Source organism: Carcharhinus amblyrhynchos, chromosome 17 (genome assembly GCF_965287045.1).
Source record: "Carcharhinus amblyrhynchos chromosome 17, sCarAmb.v2.hapA, whole genome shotgun sequence".
Classification (NCBI taxonomy): Eukaryota; Metazoa; Chordata; class Chondrichthyes; order Carcharhiniformes; family Carcharhinidae; genus Carcharhinus; species Carcharhinus amblyrhynchos.
The window spans coordinates 41,198,025-41,223,635 of record NC_137340.1 but is presented as its reverse complement, the minus strand read 5'-3'; the positions used below and the strand labels follow the sequence as shown (position 1 = coordinate 41,223,635).

The window sequence follows — 25,611 nt, the reverse complement described above, 5'->3', positions numbered from 1 at the left end:
AGTCAGACTAAAAGTCTGGTCAGCTGCAGGACTGTAGTAAGTACACTGGGATCCTTCCATAATGTGGTCCACCATTAGTGCGTAATTCATCTATCTTGGACCCCAAAATTTAGGATTTGTCCAGTGTAACATTAAACCACACAAATTAGGAAGGCTTCCTGCTCAGTAACTGAGGCAACATTCCAGTTGGCCTCAGCATACCCCTACAATAGGGGAACGACAAACTTGCCTAGTGCTGCTCTTGACAGTAACCCCTGCTGATGGTGTAAACATGAGCACTGGGCACCAAGGATAAGCACATTGGGCCCAATGCACACACACATTCAGCTATCCTGGGATTAATCTAGCAAGGAAAAATACACACAAAGGAAATAAAAATACACAACCTCACCTTTAATACCCAGCCAGACTAAATACACTGGACCTGGTTATAACATGGCGTCAAGATATAGATCCTGTGGACCATGTTACAGCAGGGTCCCAGTGTGGGTGCTGTTCAATTTTTCCAAAGATTTGTTTAAAATCTTTCAACTATTCTCATCAAAACTTACCACACGTAGGACGGCTCGATATAAGATGTCCTTCCGCCCATCTGCACCAATATCCAATTTTCGACGGATGAAGAAGCCACCTAATTTCCTTATAAGCGTGCTGTAAAATCACCACATTGCATCTTAAAATACCTTAATCGGAATGGCTACAACACCCTAATTTAAGAGATAAGCAGAGAATGGACCCAGTGACCAAGCTATATCTCAGGCAACTAAACACCTCCGAGGAGTAAATGAATTCCCAACTTCAGGATAAAGCATCACCTTTTCTAGTTTGTCATGTCAGAAAAGATGATTCCCTAACTGCTGCTGACAATTATAATAAACTGTATTTGCCTATCATTTTAAAGCTTTACATTTTAAAATTTATCAGTAGGTTACAGCAGTCACCTAAAACCTTCTATTCCATGCTGAATCACGCAATAGGTTTGGCACAAAATCGCTGCTAAGAACCAGATTAGGACAGCGCTAACTAGAAGCAGACTAAAGCTGGGTCCCAATGACATACTTTAACCTGAACATCTAACGTACACATTACTGCCCAGCTGAGACACATCCGTTTCCGCCCCCCCACAGCAAACACCATTTGGAGTTTGTTTTGTAAGAATGCCAACTTAGACGGATTCTCAGGCTGCTGCACCCATTTTCACAAAAAATGGAGTCAACTGCTCAGACTCGTTTCACAGGATCCTTATATCCCACGGGGAAAAGTTAATTTAATCCCATCAGTCAAAGCAGGTAGCCGGGTTCAAAAGTGTACCAATCCACTGCACTTTGCTGTTGCTGATTTTTAAACGTTGTTTTAAACTTTGCACGCAATATGTCATGGGTATTACTGTAATTAACATACAGCCGCAATCCTTGAAGTTTTGCCCAAGAAAATGCTTTAAAAAGCGTTCACACCAATTCCTTTCTACCCAAACATATGAGTAAAGAAGCAAAACATAGGCCTTCCATTCCTTTCAATCTGTTCTGTTATTTTGTTAATTGAGGTAGCTTTGCCCTTTTAAATGCAATTTCTTGCTCTTTTTCCATATTTTTGCTTTCCAATTAAGTACCTATCATCCTCATAAACACCAACTGATTTGGCATCTAAGATCTTCTAAAAAAGAGGTTTCGCATCTTCAAACTCCACCAGGTGAAGATTTTTTTTTCTCAAGCTGATAAAGGAGTTCACAACAAACAGATAAATCATTTATGAGCAAAATTTCAAAGGAAACGTCTCATTGGGTTTTCGAAAAAAAATTTCAAACTCAGAGTTTGGCTGCCTGGCCAGCTGCTACTGAGAAGATGACGAGCCTTTGAATTCACTGAACTCACCTGAAAATGGGGATATTCAGATTATTCCCAGCAGCAATGTGCGGTGCTTTGATGTTGTGACAGAACAGAATGAAAGTGAGCAACAGGTAGTCAATGTGCGATTTGTGAACTGGCAGAAAGATCAATGGGACATTCTGCTGCAGAGAGAGAAAACATGGAATGTTTATCCATATCAATGGAATATGAACCACTACCTGAGGAATATCATAGAATCCCTACAGTGCAGGAGCCCATTTGGCCCACTGAGTCTGCACCAACTCTCTCTGACAGAGTACCTTATCCAGGTCCTTTACCCCACCTTATCCCTGTAATCCCACACATTTACCATGGCTAATCCATACAACACACACATCTTGGGACACTAAGGGACAATTTAGCATGGCCAATCCACCCAAACTGCACATTTTTGGACTGTGGGAGAAAATCGGAGCACTGGAAGGAAACCCATGCTGACACCAATAGAATGTGCAAACTCCACACCGGTAGTCACACAAGGCTGGAATCAGACCCAGATCCCTGGCGCTATGAAGCAGCAGCACTAATCACTGTGCCACCATGCTACCCTCAAGGTCCTGTTAAACCCTTTCAATAACCAGCCAAAAATTGGTCAAATGAAAGCTAAACAAAACTATTTCATGCAATATATTAACCATTTATTTGCTTTAAGCACTCTAACATATTATAACTGTAGGAAGAAGTGGTACAATTCATTTTTCCATAAATGATTTTCTATAACGATAAGCTGGCAGTTAGTATGAGAATTGTATGAAATTGTAAATGGCCATACCATCACACAAGATGCATGAAGATCTGCAACACATGCACCAGCAATTAGATTAAAATTGGATAGGTAAACTCGGCAGCGAATGATTTCAAGATTTTGGAATCTCACCTCAGAAGCATATTACCATACACTCATTTCTAAATGTCAATTATTCTCCAATTTTTTAAAATAATTACAGTGTATGGATTGGCCATGCTAAATAGCCCTTTAACGTCTAAAGATATGTCGGTTATGTGGATTAATCATGGTAAATGCATGGGATTACAGAGATAGGGCAGGAAGGGTGGGCCTGGGAATGGACCGAATGACCTCCTTCTGCACCATAGGGATTCTAAAGTTTATACACTAATAAGCTTTCATTTAGAGGTACCCATTTCAGACATACATCTCCAGTCCCAACAACTATAGTTTCAGTTTGTTCCTATATGTAGGAGTAGAAATAAATCTCCAGCTAATGACCACCACCCGAATATAATCAGATACTCAATCCCCGTACAGTTAACACATGATCTACAGTCGGCAAGACAACAGGAGAACAAAAAAAAAGAAATAAATTTAAAAGTGACAGATTAAGAATAATTTTAACTTCTTAAATTCAGACAATGGTTGAAAGATATTTAAGCACTGTTCCTAATTTGGAATGTTATTAAATACCTCAATTAGATTAGAATTTTAAACTGCTCCCAGTGTACAGTGTACTATAATTAACAGGCACCAATCATTGATATCAACTACCTATAATTAAACTGGCAACTCCCAAATTACATTTACACAATGAAGGTGTCATTTATTTAATAGGTGAACCAGGTTTGGAATTAAGACACTGTTCTGTGAACAAAGTGTTCTGTGCTTGGAGGACCATGATTTTGCCTTCGGTTTGAATAGGTGCAATACCCAAATGAAAACTATTACAAGTTAAATACAAGATGCTAGATTTTGTTCTGTGTAATTCAATGCTGGACACTTCCTTTTTCTTCATGCCAGCTCAATGTATTAGTTAAGACAATTCAGGCACTCTTACTGAGCTGCCAAAAAATTCACTTCAGTGGAACTACTTTAGAAAAATTCAAACTGCTCAGTCTTATTGTATTTCTTGGCTTCCCTCTCCCTCTTTTGCCCCAGACTGTCATCTCACATCCCCAAACTCCAACACCTTACCCCCCACCTCCTCCCCACCCCATCACCACGACCAGAGAAAATACAGCTCTACTCATTTTAATTACTGACATTCTCTCATTCACTCTTGGTTGGTTTAGATCTGTCCTTGGCAGCAATTTCACTGATAAACTTCTGAAAAACACTTCAAGTTAAAAGAGGGAAATGGAGCTAATGCCTTGATGCCATGCCCAGTTGCAACTTTAAATAGGACATAGCGTGGTTGGGAAATCAAACAGCTTTATGTTTATCAAGAATGACTGCATTGGTTGCAGAATGAGGGGGTGGGGGGGCGTGGATGGATGGATGGACAAAATCTGAAACCTGAAAATCTGAAAGCATGGCTGAGGGATTGGTGCAGGACAGAGGGTTTTAGTTTTGTTGACCATTGGGAAGTCTTTGCAAAGGAAGGGCACTTGTATAAGAGGGATAGGGAACACTTAAATGGGAAGGGGACACATATTTTAGCTGGGAGGTTGGCTGGAGTGTTTAGGCAGGGTTTAAACTAGTATGGAGGGGGGGTGGGGAGGAGAGAGACAATTCAGGCACTGGGAGTGAGTTGGAGGTCAGGGCAAGTCTAGTTGATAGGGAAATCCCCCAGGAGAAGGAGGATCCGAGAGGGCCTGAGGGTCTTAGGTGCATCTGTTTTAATGCAAGGAGTGTGACGGGAAAGTCGGATGAACTTAGGGCCTTGATGTTCGTGAGGAATTTAGATGTGGTGGCAGTGACAGAGATGTGGTTAAAGGAGGGGCAGGACTGGCAGCTAAATGTTCCAGGGTATAAGTGTTTTAGGCGAGACAGAGGAGGGTTGAAAAGAGAGGGAGTGGCACTCTTAGTTAGGGAGCAGATCACAGCAGTGCAGAGGGAGGATAACATGGAGGGGTTGGAAATTGAGTCTTTGTGGGTGGAGTTGAGGAATAGGAAGGGGGCCATTACTATGCTAGGAGTGTACTATAGGCTGCCCGATAGCCCGTGGGCAGTGGAAGAGGGTATATGTAGGGACATTTTGGATAAGTGTAGGAAGAATAGGGTTGTTGTAGTGGGAGATTTTAATCTCCCTGGGGTGGATTGGAAGGTCCCTAGAGCTGGGGGGTCTGATGGGGAGGAATTGGTAAGATGTATATTGGAAAGATCCTTGCAACAGTATGTAGATAGCCCGACTAGAGAGGGGGTGATACTGGATTTAGTGCTGGGAAATGAGCCAGGTCAGGTGGTTGAGGTTGCAGTAGGTGAACATGTGGCTAATGGTGACCACAACTCCATCTACTTTAGGATACGAATGGAAAAAGATGAGAGCTGTCCTAAGGGGAGGGTGCTAAATTGGGGGAAGGCTAGATACAGCCGGATTAGGCAGGAGCTTAGGGATACAGACTGGGATAGGCTGTTGGAAGGCAAGACCACGTTAGGCATGTGGGAGTCTTTCAAGGGAAAACTGCAAAGAGTGCAGGAAAGGCATGTGCCGGTTAGGAGAAAGGATGGGAAAGGTAGGATTAGGGAACCGTGGATTACTAGAGATATAGAAGACCTGGTTAGGAAGAAAAGAGAGGCGTATGTCAGGTCTAAGCAGCTGGGAACGGAGAAAGCGTTGGAGGAATACAGAGAGAGTAGGAGGGAACTCAAACGGGGAGTTAGGAGAGCAAAGAGGAGGCATGAGATGGCTTTGGCAGGTAGGGTTAAGGAGAATCCAAAGGCATTTTACTCCTACCTTAAGAACAAAAGGGTGGCTAGGGGTAAAATCGGTCCTCTCAGGGACAGACGTGGGGAATTGTGCTTAGAGGCAGAGGGAATGGGGGAGATCCTGAATGAATACTTTGTGTCGGTATTCACGAAGAAGAGAGCCCAGGTAATTATAGGCCGGTGAGCTTAACATCAGTGGTAGGTAAGTTGATGGAGAGGATTCTTAGGGATAGGATATATGCGCACTTGGAGCGTTGCGATCTGATTAAGGATACGCAGCATGGCTTTGTCAAGGGGAAGTCTTGCCTTACGAATCTGGTAGAATTCTTTGAGGAGGTGACAAAAACGGTTGACGAAGGACGAGCCATTGATGTCGTCTATATGGATTTCAGTAAGGTGTCTGACAAAGTCCCTCATGGTAGGTTGGTACAGAAGATTAAAGCTCATAGGATATGTGGTCAGGTATCTAGATGGGTAGAGAACTGGCTTGCAAAGAGGAGTCAGAGAGTAGTTGTGGAGGGGTCTTTTTCTAGCTGGAGGTCTGTCACTAGTGGTGTGCCGCAGGGCTCGGTACTGGGACCTCTTCTCTTTGTAGTGTATATAAATGATTTGGAAGAGGGAGTAGGCGGTACAACACAGATATTAGAGGGAGGTTTTTCACACAGAGGGTAGTGGGGGTATGGAATGCTCTGCCAAGTAAGGTGGTGGAGGCAAACACACTAGAGTCCTTTAAGAGTAACTTAGACAGGCACATGACTGAGTTGGAGATGGGTGGATATAGGAGAACCTTTTAATAAGGGTCATTAGCATTGGGGCGTCCCTGGTAATGTAAATGGGTATGGTATGATAATAATGTTTTTTCTCTTTTCATTCACAGGTTTTAAGTTGGTCCACCTCGTGTCCAACGAGGGGCATACACGCGATGGGTCGTACTGGGGCTGCTCTTGGTTGTTCGAGATTGGCCTAGTGCTTCATGTCGTTAGTGTGCGCCTAAACTGAACAAGATACTGGGCAAGACGACAGTTCAGTGACTATCGCTGATTGCTGTGCAGACACATGGATTTGGGCCGGTGTCTGTGGGAGGTTGCGCATTCTCCCCGTGCTTGCGTGGGTTTTCTCCGGGTGCTCCGGTTTCCTCCCACACCCCAAAGATGTACTGTTAGGCTGATTGGCAGGAATAAATTGTCCCTAAATCCGTTTCCCTCAATCTGGATGGCCATAAAACATTAGATAGGGGTCATGGGTAGAGAGGTGGACTGGTGGTGTTGAGATGGCGGCGCGGGCTCGTTGGGCCGAAGGGCCTGTTTCCCGGGCTGACTTTGTTCTTTGTTCATTACTGAGCAACTTTCCAAATTGCCACCCTCAGTGAAGTTTTTCTATTTCCAATCGGGCCATTAGAGGGCAGTATTGTACTGTGTGGAAGGTAAAGGATTAATGTTGTACGAGAGCATGTCCTTTCAGTAAAATTCAACATGGTATCATCGGCAGCTGAGAAGACTTGAGCTTCATCCAACATACCACCTTTCAATCAATCAGAAAGTTTGACATCGAAAAGGGTGCTAGAATACCTAACTAAGTGAAAGGGGCAGATTTTAAATTAAAAGATCACAAAAGAAACTGAAGGAATAAGCTCCTCCTCGACGCTAAGAAAGCCTCTTATTTCGCCAAGTTATTTAAGAACACTCCTTCACAGCGCTGGCCTCTCTCAGATTAGCACCAGATAAAAAGGTATCTGGGTCACCTGTCTGCTCAGTCAGCTCACTTTCAACGTAACTTTGCCACACTTGAAAACGGCTTCCAATTACAACCATAATCATTACCCCAGGGCAATCATTTGTGTAGCAGAGTTAAAATGTTGTGTCAAAAATGAACCTTGGTTGTTGGTTAATAACTAGCGAGTGATATCTTATTGCGGCAGCGTTACAGATTGGGCAAGTTCCACTGGAAAATTACCAGATGAGAAAAGGCTGCACTAATTTGAAGCACGCTGCAAGATAGACGTTTGCATGGGTTCTGAATCCAAAGAAAACACTCAGTGACTGGTATCAGGCCTGTGAAGTTCTTATTTCTGAGGATGTTAACCTCAACAAGCAACAAGTAGCTGTGTTGCAGAACTGTCAGCAGCTCATACCAACTGGATACCTAAACAACAACATGCAAAAAGTCTCTCAATTCCCCAGGGGATTAGTGAGCAAAGGCAAACAATTAATCTAGAGGCACCATGCAAGATCCAGGTGTTTCCCAACACAAACAGGTCTGTCACCCTCATCATTCTCACTCTCCTCTTAGCAACTAACAGGGAAGGCAGATATAATGCCTTACTCAAGTACACTGTACTTCATTAAGTTTCTGCTTATTTGTATTTGCTTACCTCTGCTGCAGCTTTCTTGACCATGTCAAGCTGTCCCTTGTGAATCTGAATGCTCCAGAAGAAGCCATTAAACAGTTTTAGCAGCACCCAGCCCGTCAATCTTAAAAAAAAACAACATTGGTTTATTTAAGCCAACTCCTACTGGATGTAAGCTATCCTTTTGCATTTCCCCTCTCACTCCACACAGAAGCCGAAGCAAAAAACCTCGTGGCTATCAATGACAGCTCAGTGTGGCAACAGACAAGAAAATGGGAAATGTTAAAGGATATGGGCGTGGAGGATACTTTGTGAAAATGAAACACAGCCAGAACAAAAAGGGGGCAACCCACCAAGGCTTGAGTATTTTTAAGAATTAATTCTCAAGATAAAATCGTTGCCAGCAAGGCAAGCATTTATTTTTCATTCATTCGTGGGATGTGGGCCAGCATTCATCAGCCATCCCACCTTCTTGACTCTCTGCAGCCCATCTGTTGCAGTAACAGTGTTGTTAGGAAGGGCATTCCAGGATTTTGACCCAGTGAAAATGTATTTCCAAATTAGGATGGTGTGTGGCTTGGAGGGGAACTTGAAGGTGGCGGTGTTCCCATTGTCAAAGGAGTCTTGGTGAGTTGCTGTAGTGCATCTTGTAGACAGTGCATGCTACTACTGCCACTATGTCTTGGTGGTGGTGTCACCCATCCTTAGCAGCCCTCGAGAAGGTGATAAACCTCCTCTTGAACTGCTATAGTCCTTGTGAGGCTTAGTAGGAAGTTCCAGGGCTTTGCCCCAGTTTTTCCTTCCATTCAGTCTAGTTCCACCCCTCCCGCCTTCCACAACTATAATGTAGTGGCTCATGCTGGATTTCACACTGCGAGATATTTTTCAGTACTTGGGCCAAGTGGGCATTCTTCCCAACTGGACCCGAGCAGGAGGTTCTCAGGGTCTATTCAACAGTAGAGTGAATTATAATTGTGGGTTCTCCCATATTCTTCACTCATTCTCTTCAGGAGGGGTCGCTGATTAGCCACGTGAAGTGGGAACACTCCGTAGCCCAGCAAAACCAAGACCCTTTCCTACCCTTCTGACTGACTTAGCAACTAACTTAGCAAACATCAGAAATGGGGCCTCCTAATGATCCAGTTCCAATGTATTTATGCAATGAGGCAGCAAAAGAGATGTGAGCAAATTTCTGATGAATTATACGAGGCTCTCAGCTAGTTACTGATTATCAATCTATTTGCTTTCTCTGTAGGGACAAATGAGAACAGTGTGCAATCTGGTGCGATTAGGATCAGCAGCTCCACTCTGTTTTCTCTGTGCGCTGGCAATATTGCAATTTTGTGCAATTAATGCAATTCTTATCACAATGGCCTTCCATGTATCAACTGATATGGGGGACGGGTGGGGGAGGGCGGGGGAGAGAAGAAACACAAGAGGAGGAAAAGTCTGAAAAGCAACAAAATATAACAAAACAATGGCAGGAATTTACGATCAGCAAGCCGGTTTGATGAGCTCATGATCTTGAATTCCATACTTGAAGAAGCTTTGCCAAGTGCTGTAGTGGAGTACAAGATCGGAATAAACAACTGAATTGCACCGCTAATAAGCTCTGTGCTGCATCCATTTTACCTTCAGTTTCAGAAACAGAGGTAATATTCAACTTGCTTGGTGCCAGAAATGATTCCCCACATACTCTTCCCAAATGAAGGCTAACTTCCATTAACTCTACCAAAGTTCAGAGCTTCAAAATGCCAAGCTCGTTGGAGAGCTTAGCTCACTTGTCAGAGTTCTTGCTCATGTCTACAGTGCATGAGCTGAAGACCTCACTCATGCAAGATACAGGCTGGCACTTGAGTGCAGTCCTGAGACAATATTGCATTGCCAAAGGTGCAGTCTTTTAAATCAGATGTCCTCCTAAGCGGACATTTTAAATGAAATAGGAGTGGACATTGGAAATATAATGCAGACAGTTTTGAACAATTGTTTTAAACTTGTGTGTTAATTACTCCTGATAAAACATGAGTGTGAGAACACTGCTTTTGCTACAATCTCATTAATTACCTGATCACAACAGGTGAGATATTGGCCACCATTTGTTGAAGGATTGCTCTAGCTTTTCGCTTGACTTTACCCACAGCTTTGGGGTCTGGCTGAGCAAGAGTCTCCACTGGCATCCTTTCGGTCACTGTGTCCATAATTGCTATTTGCACTCTAGTCAACAGTTCACAAAAATAAATACACTTTAAATAAAAAAGTATATTTCAAAATAACCAAGCTCTACCCTGTCTTTAATATGGCATCGAAAATACTCAACTGAGTACGACAAAATAAATTTTAGTGCTTATAATTGACTGGGAAACATAAGCATCTAAAGTTTTATTTCAATTTCTTGTGTGTTTAATAAGCATTATAAATACTCTCTGGAGCATAATATCAATATTGTCTACGTGTGGAGATGGTAGCACAGTGGTAATGTTACAGGACTAGTAAATCAGAAGCCCAGCCTAATGCTCAAGACACAAGTTCAAATCCCACCACAGCAGCCAGCAGCTTTCTAATTTAATTAATAAATCTGGAATTAAATGCTACTCTCATCAGTGATGATCACGAAACAACTGAAGTCCTTCGGAGAAGGAAATCTGCTGTCCTTTCATGGCATGATTATTTGTTGCACAAGCCACTAGCTTTCGGAGGACTGTCCCTTCATCAGATGAGTGGGAGTTCTGTTCACAAACAGGGCATATAAAGACACAAACTCAATTCACAAAGTAATGGTTGGGATGCGAGTCTGCTTTCTTGCATCTTTGTAGAAACTTGCTGTCTGTGTCGATATGTGCAATCTTCTTGGTGTTCCTCTCCATTTGGAGCCGGCAGTTTGCGGTGTCGATGGTAGCCATGATGTGGAGACACTGGCATTGGACTCCAACCATTCCAATCATTATTTTGTAAATTGAGTTTGTGTCTTTATATGTCCCGTTTGTGAACAGAACTCCCATTCACCTGATGAAGAGGCAGTGCTCTGAAAGCTAGTGGCTTATGCTACCAAATAAACCTGTTGGACTTTAACCTTTTGTTGTGAGACTTCTTACTGTGTTTATCCAGTCCAACACTGGCATCTCCACATCATGGCTTTCATGGCATAGCAAGCCACTCAAAGTGTATCAAATTGTGACAGAAAAGTTGAATAATAAAGCCAAATAGTATCGAACTTGGTATCAGAAATTACAAGGACACACCCTGCCCAGTTGATTCATGCGGATTTGTGCCAAAATTGCATGAGCTGTCCAAGTGCTGGAAAATGGGATTATAATAGTTAGGTAGTTCGTCTTTGACCGGTACAGACACAATGGGTCGAAGGGCCTTTTTCTGTGCTGTAGACTTCTGTGACTCTAAACTAGTTGAACAACAGTCTGATATCATCACAGTCACTGAATCTTACCTTACAGCTGGTCACGCTCACCAAATCATACCTTACAGTTAGTGTCTTATACTCCCCCTTCAACAACAGGACAATCCCTAGAGACAGTGGGTGGCACAGTAGTATAGTCAGGTGGAAGAGGCCTCTGGAAGCCCTCAGCGTTGACTCTGGACCCCATGAAATCTCATGGAATTAGGTCAAATACGACAAAGAAAACATCCTGCTGATTATCCCTCAGCTGACAAATCAGTACTTCTCCATGTTGAACATCACCCAGTAAAAGCACAGTGCCAGCAAGGTCACAGAATGTACTGAGTAGGGGATTTCATTGCCTATCATCAAGAGTGACTCATGAGCATCCTCATTTCAATCAGATGTCCTCCTAAGCGGGCATTTTAAATGAAATAGGACTGGATCTTGCTGAACCGGAAGCCTCGAAAGAGATACACCAGCAGAATGATTTTTGATTTGATTTATTATTAGTATGTATTAGCATACAGTGAAAAATATTGTTTCTCCTGCTATACAGACAAAGCATGTATGTTTTGTATCTTTGCAAAAATGTTCTCTGGGGTGGGGTGGGGGAAGAGAGAGGAGAGAGAGAGAGGAGAGAGAGAGAGGAGAGAGAGAGAGAGAGGAGAGAGAGAGAGAGGAGAGAGAGAGACAAGAGAAGTAGGAGAGAGGAATGATGTTCAGTGGTGGGGTCATGGCCTGTGGGAGATAGGAGAAAGTGTGGAGGAGTTGTTGCTCAGCCTTTGCTGGATAAAAAAGTTAGTACACCAGATAACAGTCCCAGCCTTGTCAGCAGGTTTGATGACAGTATTGGGTTGGACCTGAGAGAATAAAGTGCAGCAAGTTCAGAGAAAGACAAGCTAAATGAGAGTGAGGGGAGCAGAGAAATTGAGATGACCATAGTTATGCCCAATATTAGACAGCTAGAGGCCTTAGGGAAGGGTCTAGCCAGAGGGAGAATGCTGCAGACAAATAAAAGGGTCGCTTTGCAGAAGAAGGCCAAAGAAGTGCATGCAGAGATGATGAAAGAAGAACTGTGTTGTTGCTTTGATCTGATCTGTTGGTGGTGGGATCGCTCAAACCTATCAGCAGATGCTGCTTCTGATGTCTAGCATGCGTGTAGCAAGCTGGCTGATTCCTTAAGAATATATCTGTCAGTCTGGGTGCAGCAAGTTGAATGAGCCAGCACAAGGGAAAAGCCTACTTGTCTTGCCCAATCTACCTGTCACAGATACATCGTCCACAACAGTATGGATATGAGTGACCATAGCACAGTCCATGTCGTGAAAAAGTCCCATCTTCCACACTGAGAGTACCCTCTATTGTGCTGTAAGGCTCTTCTAATATGTGAAATGGGAATGGCTCAGACAGATCCAGCAGCTCCAAAACGAGCATACATGAGGCACTGTGGATTATCAGCAGAATTTGTAACCTCATGGCCAGGCTTATCCTTAACTCTACCAACACTATCAAGCTGGGAACCAACCTGCAAGAGTGCAAGAAAGCCTGCTGGAACAGCATGAGGCATACGTAAAAATGTAGTACAAGTCTGGTGAAGCTACAACACAAGACTACACGCATGCTAGGCATCAGAAGCAGCATCTGCTGACAGAGTTCAGCGATCCCACACCAACAGATCATATCAAAGCAACAACACAGTTCTTCTTCCATCATCTCTGCATGCACTTCTTTGGCCTTCTTCTGCAAAGCGACTCTTTTATTTGTCTGCAGCATTCTCCCTCTGGCCTCCAGCTGTCTAATATTGGGCATAACTACGGTCATCTCAATTTCTCTGCTCCCCTCACTCACATTTAACTTATCTTTCTGTGAACTTGCTGCACCCCATTCTCTCAGGTCCAACCCAATACTATCATCAAACCTGCTGACAAGGCTGGGACTGTTATCTGGTGTACTAACTTCTTTCCAGCAAAGGCTGATCAGCAACTCCTCCACCAATTTCTCCTATCTCCCGCAGGCCATGTTCCCACCACCGAACATCATTCCTCCTCACCCCCCAGCCAGACAACATTTTTGCAAAGATACAAAACACATATGCTTTGTCTGTATAGCACGAGAAACAATATTTTTGACTGTATACCAATACATACTAATAATAAGTCAAATCAAAAATCGTTCTGCTGCTGTATCTCTTTCAAAGCCTCTAGTTCGGCAAGATCAAGGGACCTCAGGATTCTCAATTCTATTTGCTTACCTCATCTCACCCGGAGTGGCAGCAGAACTGCAACAATAGGCCACAGTGCTACTGGGTAACAGAACTCTGGAATCAGCTAGGGCTTCCGTTTGTGATTGCTAACCAGGGCACTCTGCTTGAAAATGTGCATAGATTGTCTGAGGACTGAGCTGTTGTGGTCTCGTTATTGAAAAACCCACACCATCGAGGCTCACCTGAAAAGAACGGGAGCTTGAGTGACGCAAGAGGGCTGTGCCAAAATTGGGGCTCGTACCTGCGATCTTAATGATATGGGGATTGTCACATGGATCTCAAAAAAGATGACTAGTGCTCTGACTAAAGCAGGCATGAATCATATTTTGATATATAAAATTGGAGTCCCATATCCACTGCAAACTGCAACCTTCCTAACAATTGGGCCCAGGTGTAGAGTAGCAGAACCAGGATTTCCTGGAAAGGACAACTATTGGCTGCTCCAGAAATAGGCCATTTTTACTTTTCCCTTTATTCTGGCCTGCAGGCAGAATCTGTACCTCACTCCCTGAGTTCACTTTCCTATAAGGACTGGACTGGTGATCAGCTAAGCATAGGTAATAGCTAATTTCACACCCTCCCAGACCAACTACCTGCCTTAAAGCACTTGATCAGGGTTCACAATTTGTCAGCTGCTGGTTAATAAGGTTCATGCTTCTCATTGGTGCAATCTGGCATTGAGTGAGACCACAGCAACTGTCTCCCAACTACATAAGTGTATATATCCACATATGGAGGAGATACTTGTTTATTACGCACAGACAATCTCTAGTTAGTTATCTCTACATGAGCTAAGATTAAGTGTATTCTTTTGAGAGGCAGTCCTGGAGTACTAGAACAAAGGAAATCATAACTGTACACCATTTATTTATTAGGAGTTTCAATTTATCAGGAGTTTCTTGTGGCCTTGAGCAAGGTTCTTGAACACTTTGTGTGACAAATTATTTTGATTGCATTGGGTCTTAGGTTTTCCCATTCAATTTTCTATCCCCTACTTGCCCAATTTGTGTTGCCACTCACAATACAGACAACAGACCAAAAACCAAGATTCCTCAATATAAAACATTTGTCGGAGCTGTGGCAATTAGTTCAACTGGAACTTGCTGCCAGTTTCTGTGCTAGATTTCTCCACTTACCCATTTAAAAAATCTTTTCCAGATTATGAGTCTTCACATTACAGAAATTCACCCATATTACATACCAGTTTAAGAGTAAAATCATTGCACCAGCATAGAGTCACCAGCCAACTGACATTCCAATGACTATCCCACTCCATTGCACCATGAAAACATCTGTGTGTTATCATCTGAATGTATTGACAATCATCAAGGATCTATTATCTTGCTTAAGCTGCATAAAAGCCAACTATAATTAATTTTATTTCAAGTAGTCCCCCATTTTATAACATGGAACAGCAAGAACCGAAAACCTTGACATTCTGTTCAAGAGACAGTGTGATCACAATGATATCCCTCTATCGCTTCGTTCCATCATGACCCTAATAAGAAACGTCTGCATCCCTTAGCAACAGGGGGTAAAGCTGTGAACTGTCCTGCAAATTGAGGCGCTCATCCTTGGGAAAACATGGTACTGACCAGATGTTTCACAGCCTAGCTGGAAATGCAATTTTCTAGGTTAGGGGTCAGAAAGAAGGAATTTTACAATGAGTTTTCTTTTAAAATCATAACTGCTTTTATTATTTATACTGTAATGCTGACAGATCTTCATGATGCTTTCAATCCCCAATAAAACCATTTAAGTAAATGCGCCCTGTTGTCCCATGCCTTTTAAACGTTTTCCAGTGCCAACACAAAGCCATCCATACCTGTTGCTGTTTAAAACGTTCTCAATCACATTCCTTGGGAACATGTCACGATGCACATCTCTTTCCTGAACAAACAAGACGTAGCAGAGGCGACGTGCCAACCAACCTCGGTACCTAAATCACCAAAAGAGATGGTAAATGTGAGCAATATCATCACCATAAGTATACCAGTGCTTACAGCGTTCTCACTACTCAATTTCAACACGGAGCCCTTCTTACGAGCCTCATAGGATTCAACTTGAAAACTGATTTTAACCAACGGAAAAATTATCTTTTAATTCAATTACCAGCTTTGGACATCGCTGGCATTTATTACCCATCCCTAATTAGAATCATAGAATCCCTAAGTGCAGAAAGAGGTCATTCAGCCCATCGAGTCTGCACCAATTCTCTGAAAGGGCATTCCACCCAGTTTCTCCCCGCTTCCCTATTCCCATTATCCCAAGCATTTACCATGGCAAATCCCCCTAACATGCACATTTTTAGGCTTGTTGCCCTTGAGAAAGTGGCAGTGAGCTGCCTATTTGAACAACTGCTGTCCCTGATGGGAAGGTATACCCACAGTGCTGTTAAGGAGGGAGTTACAGGAGTTTGACCCAGCAACAGGAAGCACCAGCAATATATCTCCCAGTCAAGATGGTCATGGGATTAGAAGGTGCTGCCGAAGAAGCCTTGGTGAATTCCTGCAGTCATCTTGTAGATGGTACACATGGCTGCCATTGTGCATCAGAGGTGGAGAGATTGAATGTGTAAGGGAAATAATCAAACAGGTTGCTTTTTCCTGGATAGTGTCCAGCTTCTTTAGTGGTGGAGCAGCATTCACTGAGGCAAGTGAAGGGTATCCTATCACACTCCTGACTCTTAGTATGCATGGTAGGTAATGGGCAGGCATTAGGGAATCAGAAGGGGAGTTACTCACCACAGAATTACAAGCCTCTGACCTGCTCTTGCACCACATTATTTATATGGTTGGTCCAGTTCAGTTTGTAATCATTGGTAATCTCCCAGATGTCGTAATGGGGAATTCAGCAATGGTAATGCCATTGAATGTCATGGGGCGCTGGTTAGATTCTCTCTTGTTGGAGATGGTCATTGTCCGGCACTTGTGAAGCGCAAATGTTACTTGTCATTTGTCAGCCCAAGCTCAGATATCGTCCAAGTCTTGCGACATTTGGACACGGAAACTACATCAGTATCTGGAGAGTCACAAATGGTGCTGAATATCATGCAATGATCAGCGAATATTTCCACTTCTGACCTTAAGACAGAAGGAAGGTCATTCACAAAGCAGCTGATGACAGCTGGGTCTAGAAGGCTACCCTGAGGAGCTCCTGCAGTGGTGTCCTGGAGCTGAGACAATTGATTATCAACCACCACAACCATCTTCCTTTGTACTGGGTATGACTCCACAACCTGTGGAGAGTCTCCCCTGATTGCCATTGACTGCACTTTTGCTATAGCTCCGTGACGCCACACTCAGTCAAACACTGCCCTGATATCAAGGGCTGTCACACTCATCTTACCTCTGGAATTCAGCTCTTTTGCCCATGTTTGAACAAAGGCTGTAATGAGGTCAGGAGCTGAGTGACCCTAGTGGAATCAAACCGAGCGTCAGTGTGCAGGTTATTGCTAAGTAAGTGCCACTTGCTAGCGCTGTTGATGACCCCTTCCACCACTTTACTGATGATCAAGAGTAGGCTGATGCAGTGGTAATTGGCCAGGTTGGATTTGTCCTGTTTGTTATGTACAGGACGTATCTGAGCAATTTCAATAATGAAAATGCTACTGAACTACAGTTTTAAAAAAATATTTTCCATCTTACGCATTGTTAAACCCTGAAGAGTAACTGGCAACAAATATATGACAGCTGACTGCTGCAATTCAGGTTATTTTTTTCCCCCCTATTATTGGTTGTTTGTTCTCTTTAGCTCCCACAGCACCACGCACCATTTCCCAATGAAGAATTTGAGTGCGCAGACAACCTGTTTTCAGACCTTTCATAAAGTTATTCCCAATGGACTATGAAGAAATACTTGAGAATAATAAGGCTGGCTCATCATTCCATCTGATGCAGCTGACCTAGAAAAAACTGCCTAACCTCACAACTGATGCCCCCCTCAGAGGCTGTTCAAGAGTTTGTCATTTTGGCAATCACAGGTGCAATCCCACCATACTACTCATCTATACCGGTACAAATTTAGTGCAATTTATCTCTGCCAGACTGATGTCCATCATTAATTAAGGGGGCATCTTGACAAATGTGTGAATAGGACGGAAATGGAGGGATATGGTCCCCAGAAAAACGGGGAGTTTTATTTCAGATGGGCAGCATGGTCTGCGCAGGCTTGAAGGGCTGAAGGGCCTGTCCTCGTGCTCTAATTTTCTTTGCTCTTTGTTCATTTTTCTCTCAAAAACTCGGGCAAATTGAATCACTCAGGTGAAAAGTTCAGCAGTAGCAGAGAGAACTCATTTATCTAATATTTCCAACAAACGAGTTGCAACCTGCTGATTAGCTCGAGCAAGATTAATCCGATGCTTGTTCCTGAGTTCAATTTGGTTGCCATTCAACAAGCTTCAGATTTGAAGCTGAACATTTAACATCATTCTGAATTATTGAACGGATCCCTGTACATTTTTTTTCATCATCAACAAAGTATGAAATCCCCTTCAAGTTAGCCATTTGACCTTTCAACTGTACAAGAGGTTGTGTGTTTTTATTCAATTCAATGCACTACTATTATATACAAGTCACACGTGGTATCTTAACATATTCTAAAATGACATGGGAACAAACTTCACCATGTTCACACAACTTCAAAGAAGCATAGGACACAATATTATGACCTCGTCCCATCTGACTTTTGGGCGAGGCAAGGTGCTAAGATTGGGCGGCAGGTCAAAAAACAGGTTTGTACCCTGGTTTCTTGCCTTCTCCAACTGTACCAGCACAGTTTTGCTGGTGAAATTGGCTCCCCATTCCCACTCACCGACCCTTGCCAGCAATAATTGTAACTTCTTTGCATTAAGTGCCGTAAGATTGCATTTTCAAATTCACCCCAAAAACTAAGTCTGCCATCTTCTTCCTCATTCTGCACTGAGAATGTTTTCATAAAATTTCACCCACAGTCTCAGAAGCCATTGTGTAAAAATGCAATAAGGCACATTAAAATTAGCCCAGGAGTGCGTCATGCAAAAGTATCGATCAGTCCAAATTCCTCCCAGATTATACAACATTGGATCAATACTTCAAATAAATATCTATAATAGAAAAAAGTAATCCAGTATCAACCTGGTTAACTTCCAGATCAGATTCAGATCATACCTGGTGTGAGTTTCATTGATATAGATCACATTCCGTAAGCCCTGGGAAGGGATGCTGATATTGAAAAGTTTATCCTGGGTGGCAAAGAACAAAACACTTCAGTCACATTCCCATACTGTAGTCAAATGTGGGGTTAAATTGTTCAATCACAAAAATGTTTGAAACCTCTCTCAAACTTTTTATTGGAACGGTTGCATTTAGATTCAGAATAGTGAGTTAAAAATTCAATGATCAGACAGATTAAAGCACACTAGCCTTGCATCTGTGAAGTGGGTTAGAATCCAGATACAATACAAATATCTTCTCTCTGACGGCTTCTAAGCAAAATGAGCTTGGCTACTCTCAAACCTTCCATAACTTGATGAATTAGCAATATCAACCAGAGAGAGACAGTTAGTTAGTGTATATAGTCAAATTGGCACATTTGACAATCACAACCAGGAAGGTTTTATCTCTGGCCTGTGATAAATCACCAGATCTCAGTCAGGATGGTGCTCAGGACACTATAATGGTACTGGTTCCCATATTCTGCAGATATTCACCAAAACCTACTGCAACTCATGTAGCCCAATCCATCAAGCAAACCAGCCTCCCATCCATTGACTGTTTACAATTCCCGCTGCCTCGGCAAAGCAGCCAGCATAATCAAGGACCCCATGCACCCCAGACATTCTCTCTTCCACCTTCTTCTGTCGGGAAAAAGATGCAAAGTTCTGAGGGTTCGTGCCAACCGACTCAAGAACAGCTTCTTTCCTACTGCAGTCAGACTTTTGAATGGACCCACCTTGCATTAAGTTGATCTTTCTCTACACCCCAGCTATGACTGTAACACTACATTCTGCACACTCGTTTCCTTTTCTACGAACAGTACGCTTTGTCTGTATAGCATGCAAGAAACAATACTTTTCATGTATGCCAATACATGTGACAATAATAAATCAAATCAAAGTCAAATGTGTAGACATCAAGCAAAGAGAGAACTGGGCTCAATTATGATACTGACTGACCAGCTGGCTAAGACTATCCTGGCTTAATTACGAACAATATTTATTTGGGCAGAGTTTCCAAAACAATTGGATCCATACCACAGCAAGGATTAAATGCCTTTAGGAGAGAAAAAGGGAAAAGAAAGTTACAAGGAAATAAATGGGTAGTTGAAGCAATGTTTGCTTTGCCTCTAACCAACACTGAACCTGAACTGTGAGAACTCTACAATGTCACAGGGTGCAAAATGTGGATACTGTTCCATCCATTGACTCAGACATTACTTACACAAAATCTACAGAATGCTATAACACAAAGGATTAAGCATTAGTGATCATATTTGGGAATTTGGAGCAATGTAGGCATTTGGTGCAGAGGGGAAGAGGTTCACTTTAGCTTTCTAACTTTCTCATCTTCAGAAAGTGGTTTGTCCTGCTACAAGAGGAGGGGCTACTTATTAGGGAAGTACTTCAGGCGACTGTGAGGAAGCAGCAGAAAAAGGAAAAATAGGACAACCATGATGTCACAGAAAACTGGATTTGTAAAGAGACATCAGCACAAGGGAGAAAGCTGATTGGTAGGTAGTGGGTAAGTTGTTTTCTCAGGTTTAAAGCTACATCAAGGAAAGATAATGGGTCTAACTTTTCAAAAAATAAATTTAATTATTTTCTACTTTGCATACAGAGGTGATTGGGAGCTCAGTCTGTATCTTACATGCCTGCAGCACATGAGAACTCAAACACTCCTTGCAGTCTCAATGACCACATTTGCAGGAAGTACCACCAGTTAGACCAGCTTGACAGCTGGGTCTCAGAGCTTCAGCATTAGCTGGAAGTATAACTGTGCTTCTGCAAAGCTAAGGGGTTCTTAGATTTTTAGACATGGTCACCCTGCAGCCTATGGAAGTGCAGTCAGAAGAAAGGGGACAGGCAGATAGTCAGGAAAGCCCCAGAGTGCACTGCACTCAAGAACCATTTTTTCTGTGTAGGAAAACGGTGATAATGACAGCTCCTCTGGGCTGTGCAGCCACAGCCAAGTTCATGGCACTGTGGGTGGCTCAGCTGCACAAGTGGGAAGGAGTAAGAGTAATAATGATAAGTGACTCAATAGTGAGAAGTGTAAACAAGCTTTTCTGTGGCCACAGAGGTATCTCCAGGATGGTGTATTACCTCCCTGGTGCCAGGGTCAAGGATGTCACTGAATGTTCTGAACAGGGGAGGGTGAATAGTCAGAGGTAGTCATTCATGTTGGAACCAACGGCATAGATAGAAAAAGGGATGAATGAGGATCTGCAGCAAGAATTTAGGGAGTTAGATAACAGATTAAAAAGCGAGGCATCTCTGCATTATTCCCTTTGCCACGTGCTGGTGAGTATAGAAATAGGAGGATAGAGTAGATGGACACGTGGCAGAAGAGATGGTGCTGGAGGGAGGGCTTTAGTTTTCTCAATCACTGACTCCATTTCTGGGGAAAAGCAGGACCCGTACAAGTCAGATGGTTGCATCTGAACCTCCTTGAGGAGAGGTTTGCAAACGGAGACATCTTAAGGCACAAGAGAATATGGCAAGGCTGGATGACATTTATTTTAACGCAAGGTGTCTTGCAGGTAAGGCAGATGAATTTAGGGCATTAATTAACGCATGGCAATATGGTATTATTACCATAGAGATGAGGTTAAGGGAGGGGCAGGGCTGGCAGCTCAATATGTCAGGGAGCAATCACATTACTGGGAGCGTACTATAGGTCCCCAAACAGTCAAAGAGAGATAGGAAAGTTGATATGTAGGCACGTATCAAAGAAGTGTAAATACAATAAGATAATAATAGTAGGGAATTTCAACGTCCCAAATATTAATATTAATTGGGATAGGCCAAATGTTAAGGTGTCGAGCATCTAAGAGAACTTTTGTAGGAAATCTGACAAAAGAGGGGGTGGTACTGGACCTAATTTTAGGGAATGAAGCTGGGGAGGCAGTAGAAGTATCAGTGGGGAACTTTTCAGTGATCGTGATCATAATTCAGTAAGATTTAAGGTCATTTTGGAAAAGGGCAAAGATGGGCCAGAAATAATAGTTCTGAATTGGGAGAAGACCATCTTTGTAATTTTCCAAAATGACCTCAAGTCTTACCGAATTATGGTCACGATCACTGAAAAGTTCCCCACTGATAGGATCTGGCCAAAGTGGCCTGGGAGCAGGTACTTGTAACAAAAGACACATCAGTGCAGTAGACGTTAGTCAGAAAGGAAATAGAGTGATTACAAGGCCAACACGTTCACGTAACACTTAGAAGGTAAAAGGCAAAACCAAAAAGTCCACAGAACCTTGGGATATATAGGATTGGATGAGGTAAAAAAGGGAGGCTTATGGCAAACAAAATGGGCTCAAAACAGTGGATGATTTAGAGGAAAATAGAAAGTGCAGGTACTTAAAAAAGAAATTAGAAAAATGAAGAGGGGGCATGAAAAAACATTGGTATGCAAAATAAAGGAAAATCCCAAGGGGTTTTATAAGTATATTAAAGGCCCATTAGGGAGCAAAGTGGCAACCTGAGTGCGGAGCCAAAAGGCACAGGTGAGGATTTAAATGAGTATTTTGCACCTGCGTTCATTATGGTTTTAAGTTTATTTATTATTGTCACAAGTAGGCTCACATTAACACTGCAATGAATTTACTGTGAAAATTTCCTAGTCACCATACTCTGGTGCCTGTTCAGGTACACTGAGGGAGAATTTAACTTGGTCAATGCATCTAACCAGTACGTCTTTCAGAGTGTGGGAGGAAACCCATGCAGACATGGAGAGAATGTGCAGACTCCACACAGTAACCCAAGTGGGAACTGAACCCTGATTCCTGGCGCTGTAAGGCAGCAGTGCTAACTACTGTGCCACCATGCAAAGGTGGACGCTGTTATAGGAAGCAGGGAGTTGGACTATGATATAATTGAACAAATTAACATTGGAGGAAGTATTAGCAGGCTTAAAAGTGGATAAATCTCCAAGTCCAGACAAGATGTATCCTAGGCTGCTGTATGAGGCAAGGGTGGAGATTGGGGGGGGATAAATGTCAAATCCTCTCTGGCCACAGGAGGGGTGTCAGAGGATTGGAGGACACGGAAGGAAGAGAAAAAACAGGCCAGTGAGTTTAACATCAGAGGTAGGGATATTTTTGAAAAAATTCTGAGGGACAGAATTAATCTCCACTTGGAGAGGCAAGAATAAATCAGGGATAGTCAGAATAGCTTTGTCAGGGGAATATCACGTCCAACCAAACTTGAGTTTTTCGGTGTGCTTTTGAGAGCAGTGTAGTTGATGTAGGCTACATGAACTTCAGTAAGGGTTCTGACAGGTCCTACATGAGATACTGATTGAGGAGGTAAGAGCCTCAATCAATTCGGATCCAATATTGACTTAGTGGCAGGAGGCAGAGAATGAGGGTTCCTTTTGTGATTGAAAGCCAGTGTCCAGTGGTGTACCCCAGCGACCTATTCTGGGTCCCTTGCTTTGTATAGTGTACATTTATGATTTAGGCATGAACATAGGTGGTAAAAACAGTAAGTTTGCAGATGATACAAAAGCTGGTGGTGTGGTAAATAGTGAACAGAAAAGTCTGAGATCACAGACAACATAGAGGAGCTGGTCAGATGGGCAAAATAGTGGCAAATGGAATTTAACCCCGAAAAAAGTGTCAGGTAGTGCATTTTGGGGAGGACTAACAAGGCAAGGAAATACAAAATAAACAGTAGGATGCTAGGAAGTACAGAGGACCAGACAGATCTTGGGGTGCATGTCCAAAGATCCTTGAAGGCAGCAGGATACGTAGATTAGGTGGTTAAGAAGGCACATGGGATACTTGCCTTTATTAACTGAAGCATAGAAGGTAAGAGCAGGGGGATTAAGATGGAGCTGTATAAAATGCTCGTTAGGCCACAGCTAGAGTACTGTGTACAGTTCTAGTCACCATACAATAGGAAGGATATGACATTGCACTAGATAGGGCGCAGAACAGAATCACCAGGATGTTGCCAAGGCTGGAGCATTTTAGTTTCGTGGAGAGGCTGGGGTTGCTTTCCTTGGAGCAGAGAAGGCTGAGGAGGGAAACCTCATGATGGTGTAAAAAAATAATGAGGGACACAGATAGGATAGATAGGAAGAAACCTTTTCCCTTAGTAGAGGGATCAGTAACCAGGGGCATAGATCTAAAGTAACAGGCAGGAGATTTAGGGGGGATCTGGGGGAAAACCTCTTCACCCAGAGGGTGTTGGGAATCTGGAACTCACTGCCTGAAAGGGTGGTAGAGGTGGGAACCCTCATAACATGTAAAGAGTAGTTAGATGAGCACTTGAAATATCACAGCATAAGGCTATGGATCAAGTTAGGAAAATGGGATAAGAATAGATAGATGCTTGATGGCCGATGTGCTGTAAACTCTATGACTCTAATAAGCCATCAATGTCTCACTGGACACTGAAAATTACTTGAAAGACACCATTCTAAAGAAGCCAAGAATAAGCTTTTAAACTGCATACAATTACCTATAAATGTGTCCTGAGCACCTTCATTGAACAGCAAGCAGATAGGGGGAAAAAAACTGTTCACCTCATCTCATCCATTTGTTGAAAATTGGATGGAATTTCTTATAGACCCCTCTTATTCTTGATTGTGCTCATGTTCTCCCCTTCCCCGCACCTTCTCAAAACAGCTGTTTTATAACTGCTCGCACCCAAAATAAGTCAAGGTTTTATATGGCTTCCTTCTGTGCTGTAACCATTCTTTGATACTATAAAGATTTGCAATACAGCACTAACTATACTGTGCATCAGTCTGCTCTATATGTTCTAACTGGTATTTCTCTATTTATTTTCCCTTCTCTCTGACTCTTTTAATCTTGGTTACGTTCTAACCTATGGCCATGGCCTTCTCCTAACATTCCCAATTTAAAAAAACACATTTGATGTAAAATAATTCTTCCTGTACTATCATCTAATTTTTAGCATTCTTATTTTGCTTCTCTCTGTCGCATAGACTACTTTCAAAAGGAAGGAGAAATCTTGTTCCTTGGCTACTGGAAACCAGCTTGAAGAAAGGTGCAAGAGGAACCTGATTGACTTCTGTTATAACTTTCACATTCTCCCATGGGAATTTTGCCCCCAAATAACAAAAGCAAGCCTATTAAGTCAATAAATGCAAAGTCTGTCTCAGTGGCCAATTGAAATATTTCTTTGATCAGATGACTCATTATTACATCATTTACATGCTTTCGTTAAATGATAGAGCTAAACACACATCATATGAACTATCCGAGTAATAAACAATTTGCATATGAAACAGATTAACGGTTAGAAGGCACTTTTATCAACGGTTCATGTTTAGAGTCAATACAATTACCCTGCTTATTGGAGAGCACACATGACAACACCTCCCAACAAATGGTCGCTTTCTGCACAGAAGTGACTCCTTTCCAGCAGCAGCTGCAGATCGAAACACAGCAGAACCAGGACTGTACTCCACCTGTAAAATATAACAACACAGTAGAAGAGGCATGAAGGGGAATCTGGATGAAGAATACAGCTGAAATTAAAAAGCCTTCATGGTTCAAGAACTCCAACACTTCTGAAACCACTTTCTGAACGTTGCTTAAAAGAGAAAGCCAAAGGAAGTACATTTTTATTGCATGTGTATATTTAGAGAAAATTGATCCAAAGTTTACAACCACTGGACTACATTTTGTCTGTATCTAATTATCTCTAAGCTCCACTGCTAATAATGATGTGGATGCTGGCATCAGACTGATGTGGTCACAGTAAGAACACCAGGTTAAAATCACAACACCAGGTTAAAGTCCAACTGGTTAGTTGGAATCACAAACTTTTGGAGTGCTGCTCCTTCATAAGGTGAGTGAGTGACATTAATGATGCATCGCGGAGTCTTGTGTAATTGGGCTATGTGTCTTGAGAAGATCAGCTGGACTTGCTTAGGCTAGGAAATCATA

General features: G+C 42.6%; 1 protein-coding gene across 5 annotated transcripts in view; it reads right to left on the bottom strand.

Annotated features, from left to right (window-relative positions):
• gpam (glycerol-3-phosphate acyltransferase, mitochondrial) overlaps positions 1–25,611 on the bottom strand; it is an 85,849-nt gene that overhangs the window by 23,214 nt on the left and 37,024 nt on the right. For 4 of the 5 annotated variants that reach the window (XM_080205855.1, XM_080205856.1, XM_080205858.1 and 1 more), the window contains exons 3-9: positions 25,008–25,130; positions 18,639–18,712; positions 15,317–15,430; positions 9,899–10,048; positions 7,859–7,958; positions 1,872–2,008; positions 552–651 (exon numbers count right to left, since the gene is read on the bottom strand). In XM_080205855.1, the coding sequence (XP_080061981.1) occupies positions 552–651; positions 1,872–2,008; positions 7,859–7,958; positions 9,899–10,048; positions 15,317–15,430; positions 18,639–18,712; positions 25,008–25,130 (798 nt within the window). The remainder of the gene's footprint in view (positions 1–551; positions 652–1,871; positions 2,009–7,858; positions 7,959–9,898; positions 10,049–15,316; positions 15,431–18,638; positions 18,713–25,007; positions 25,131–25,611) is intronic. The other variant, XM_080205859.1, reaches the window with a different exon arrangement.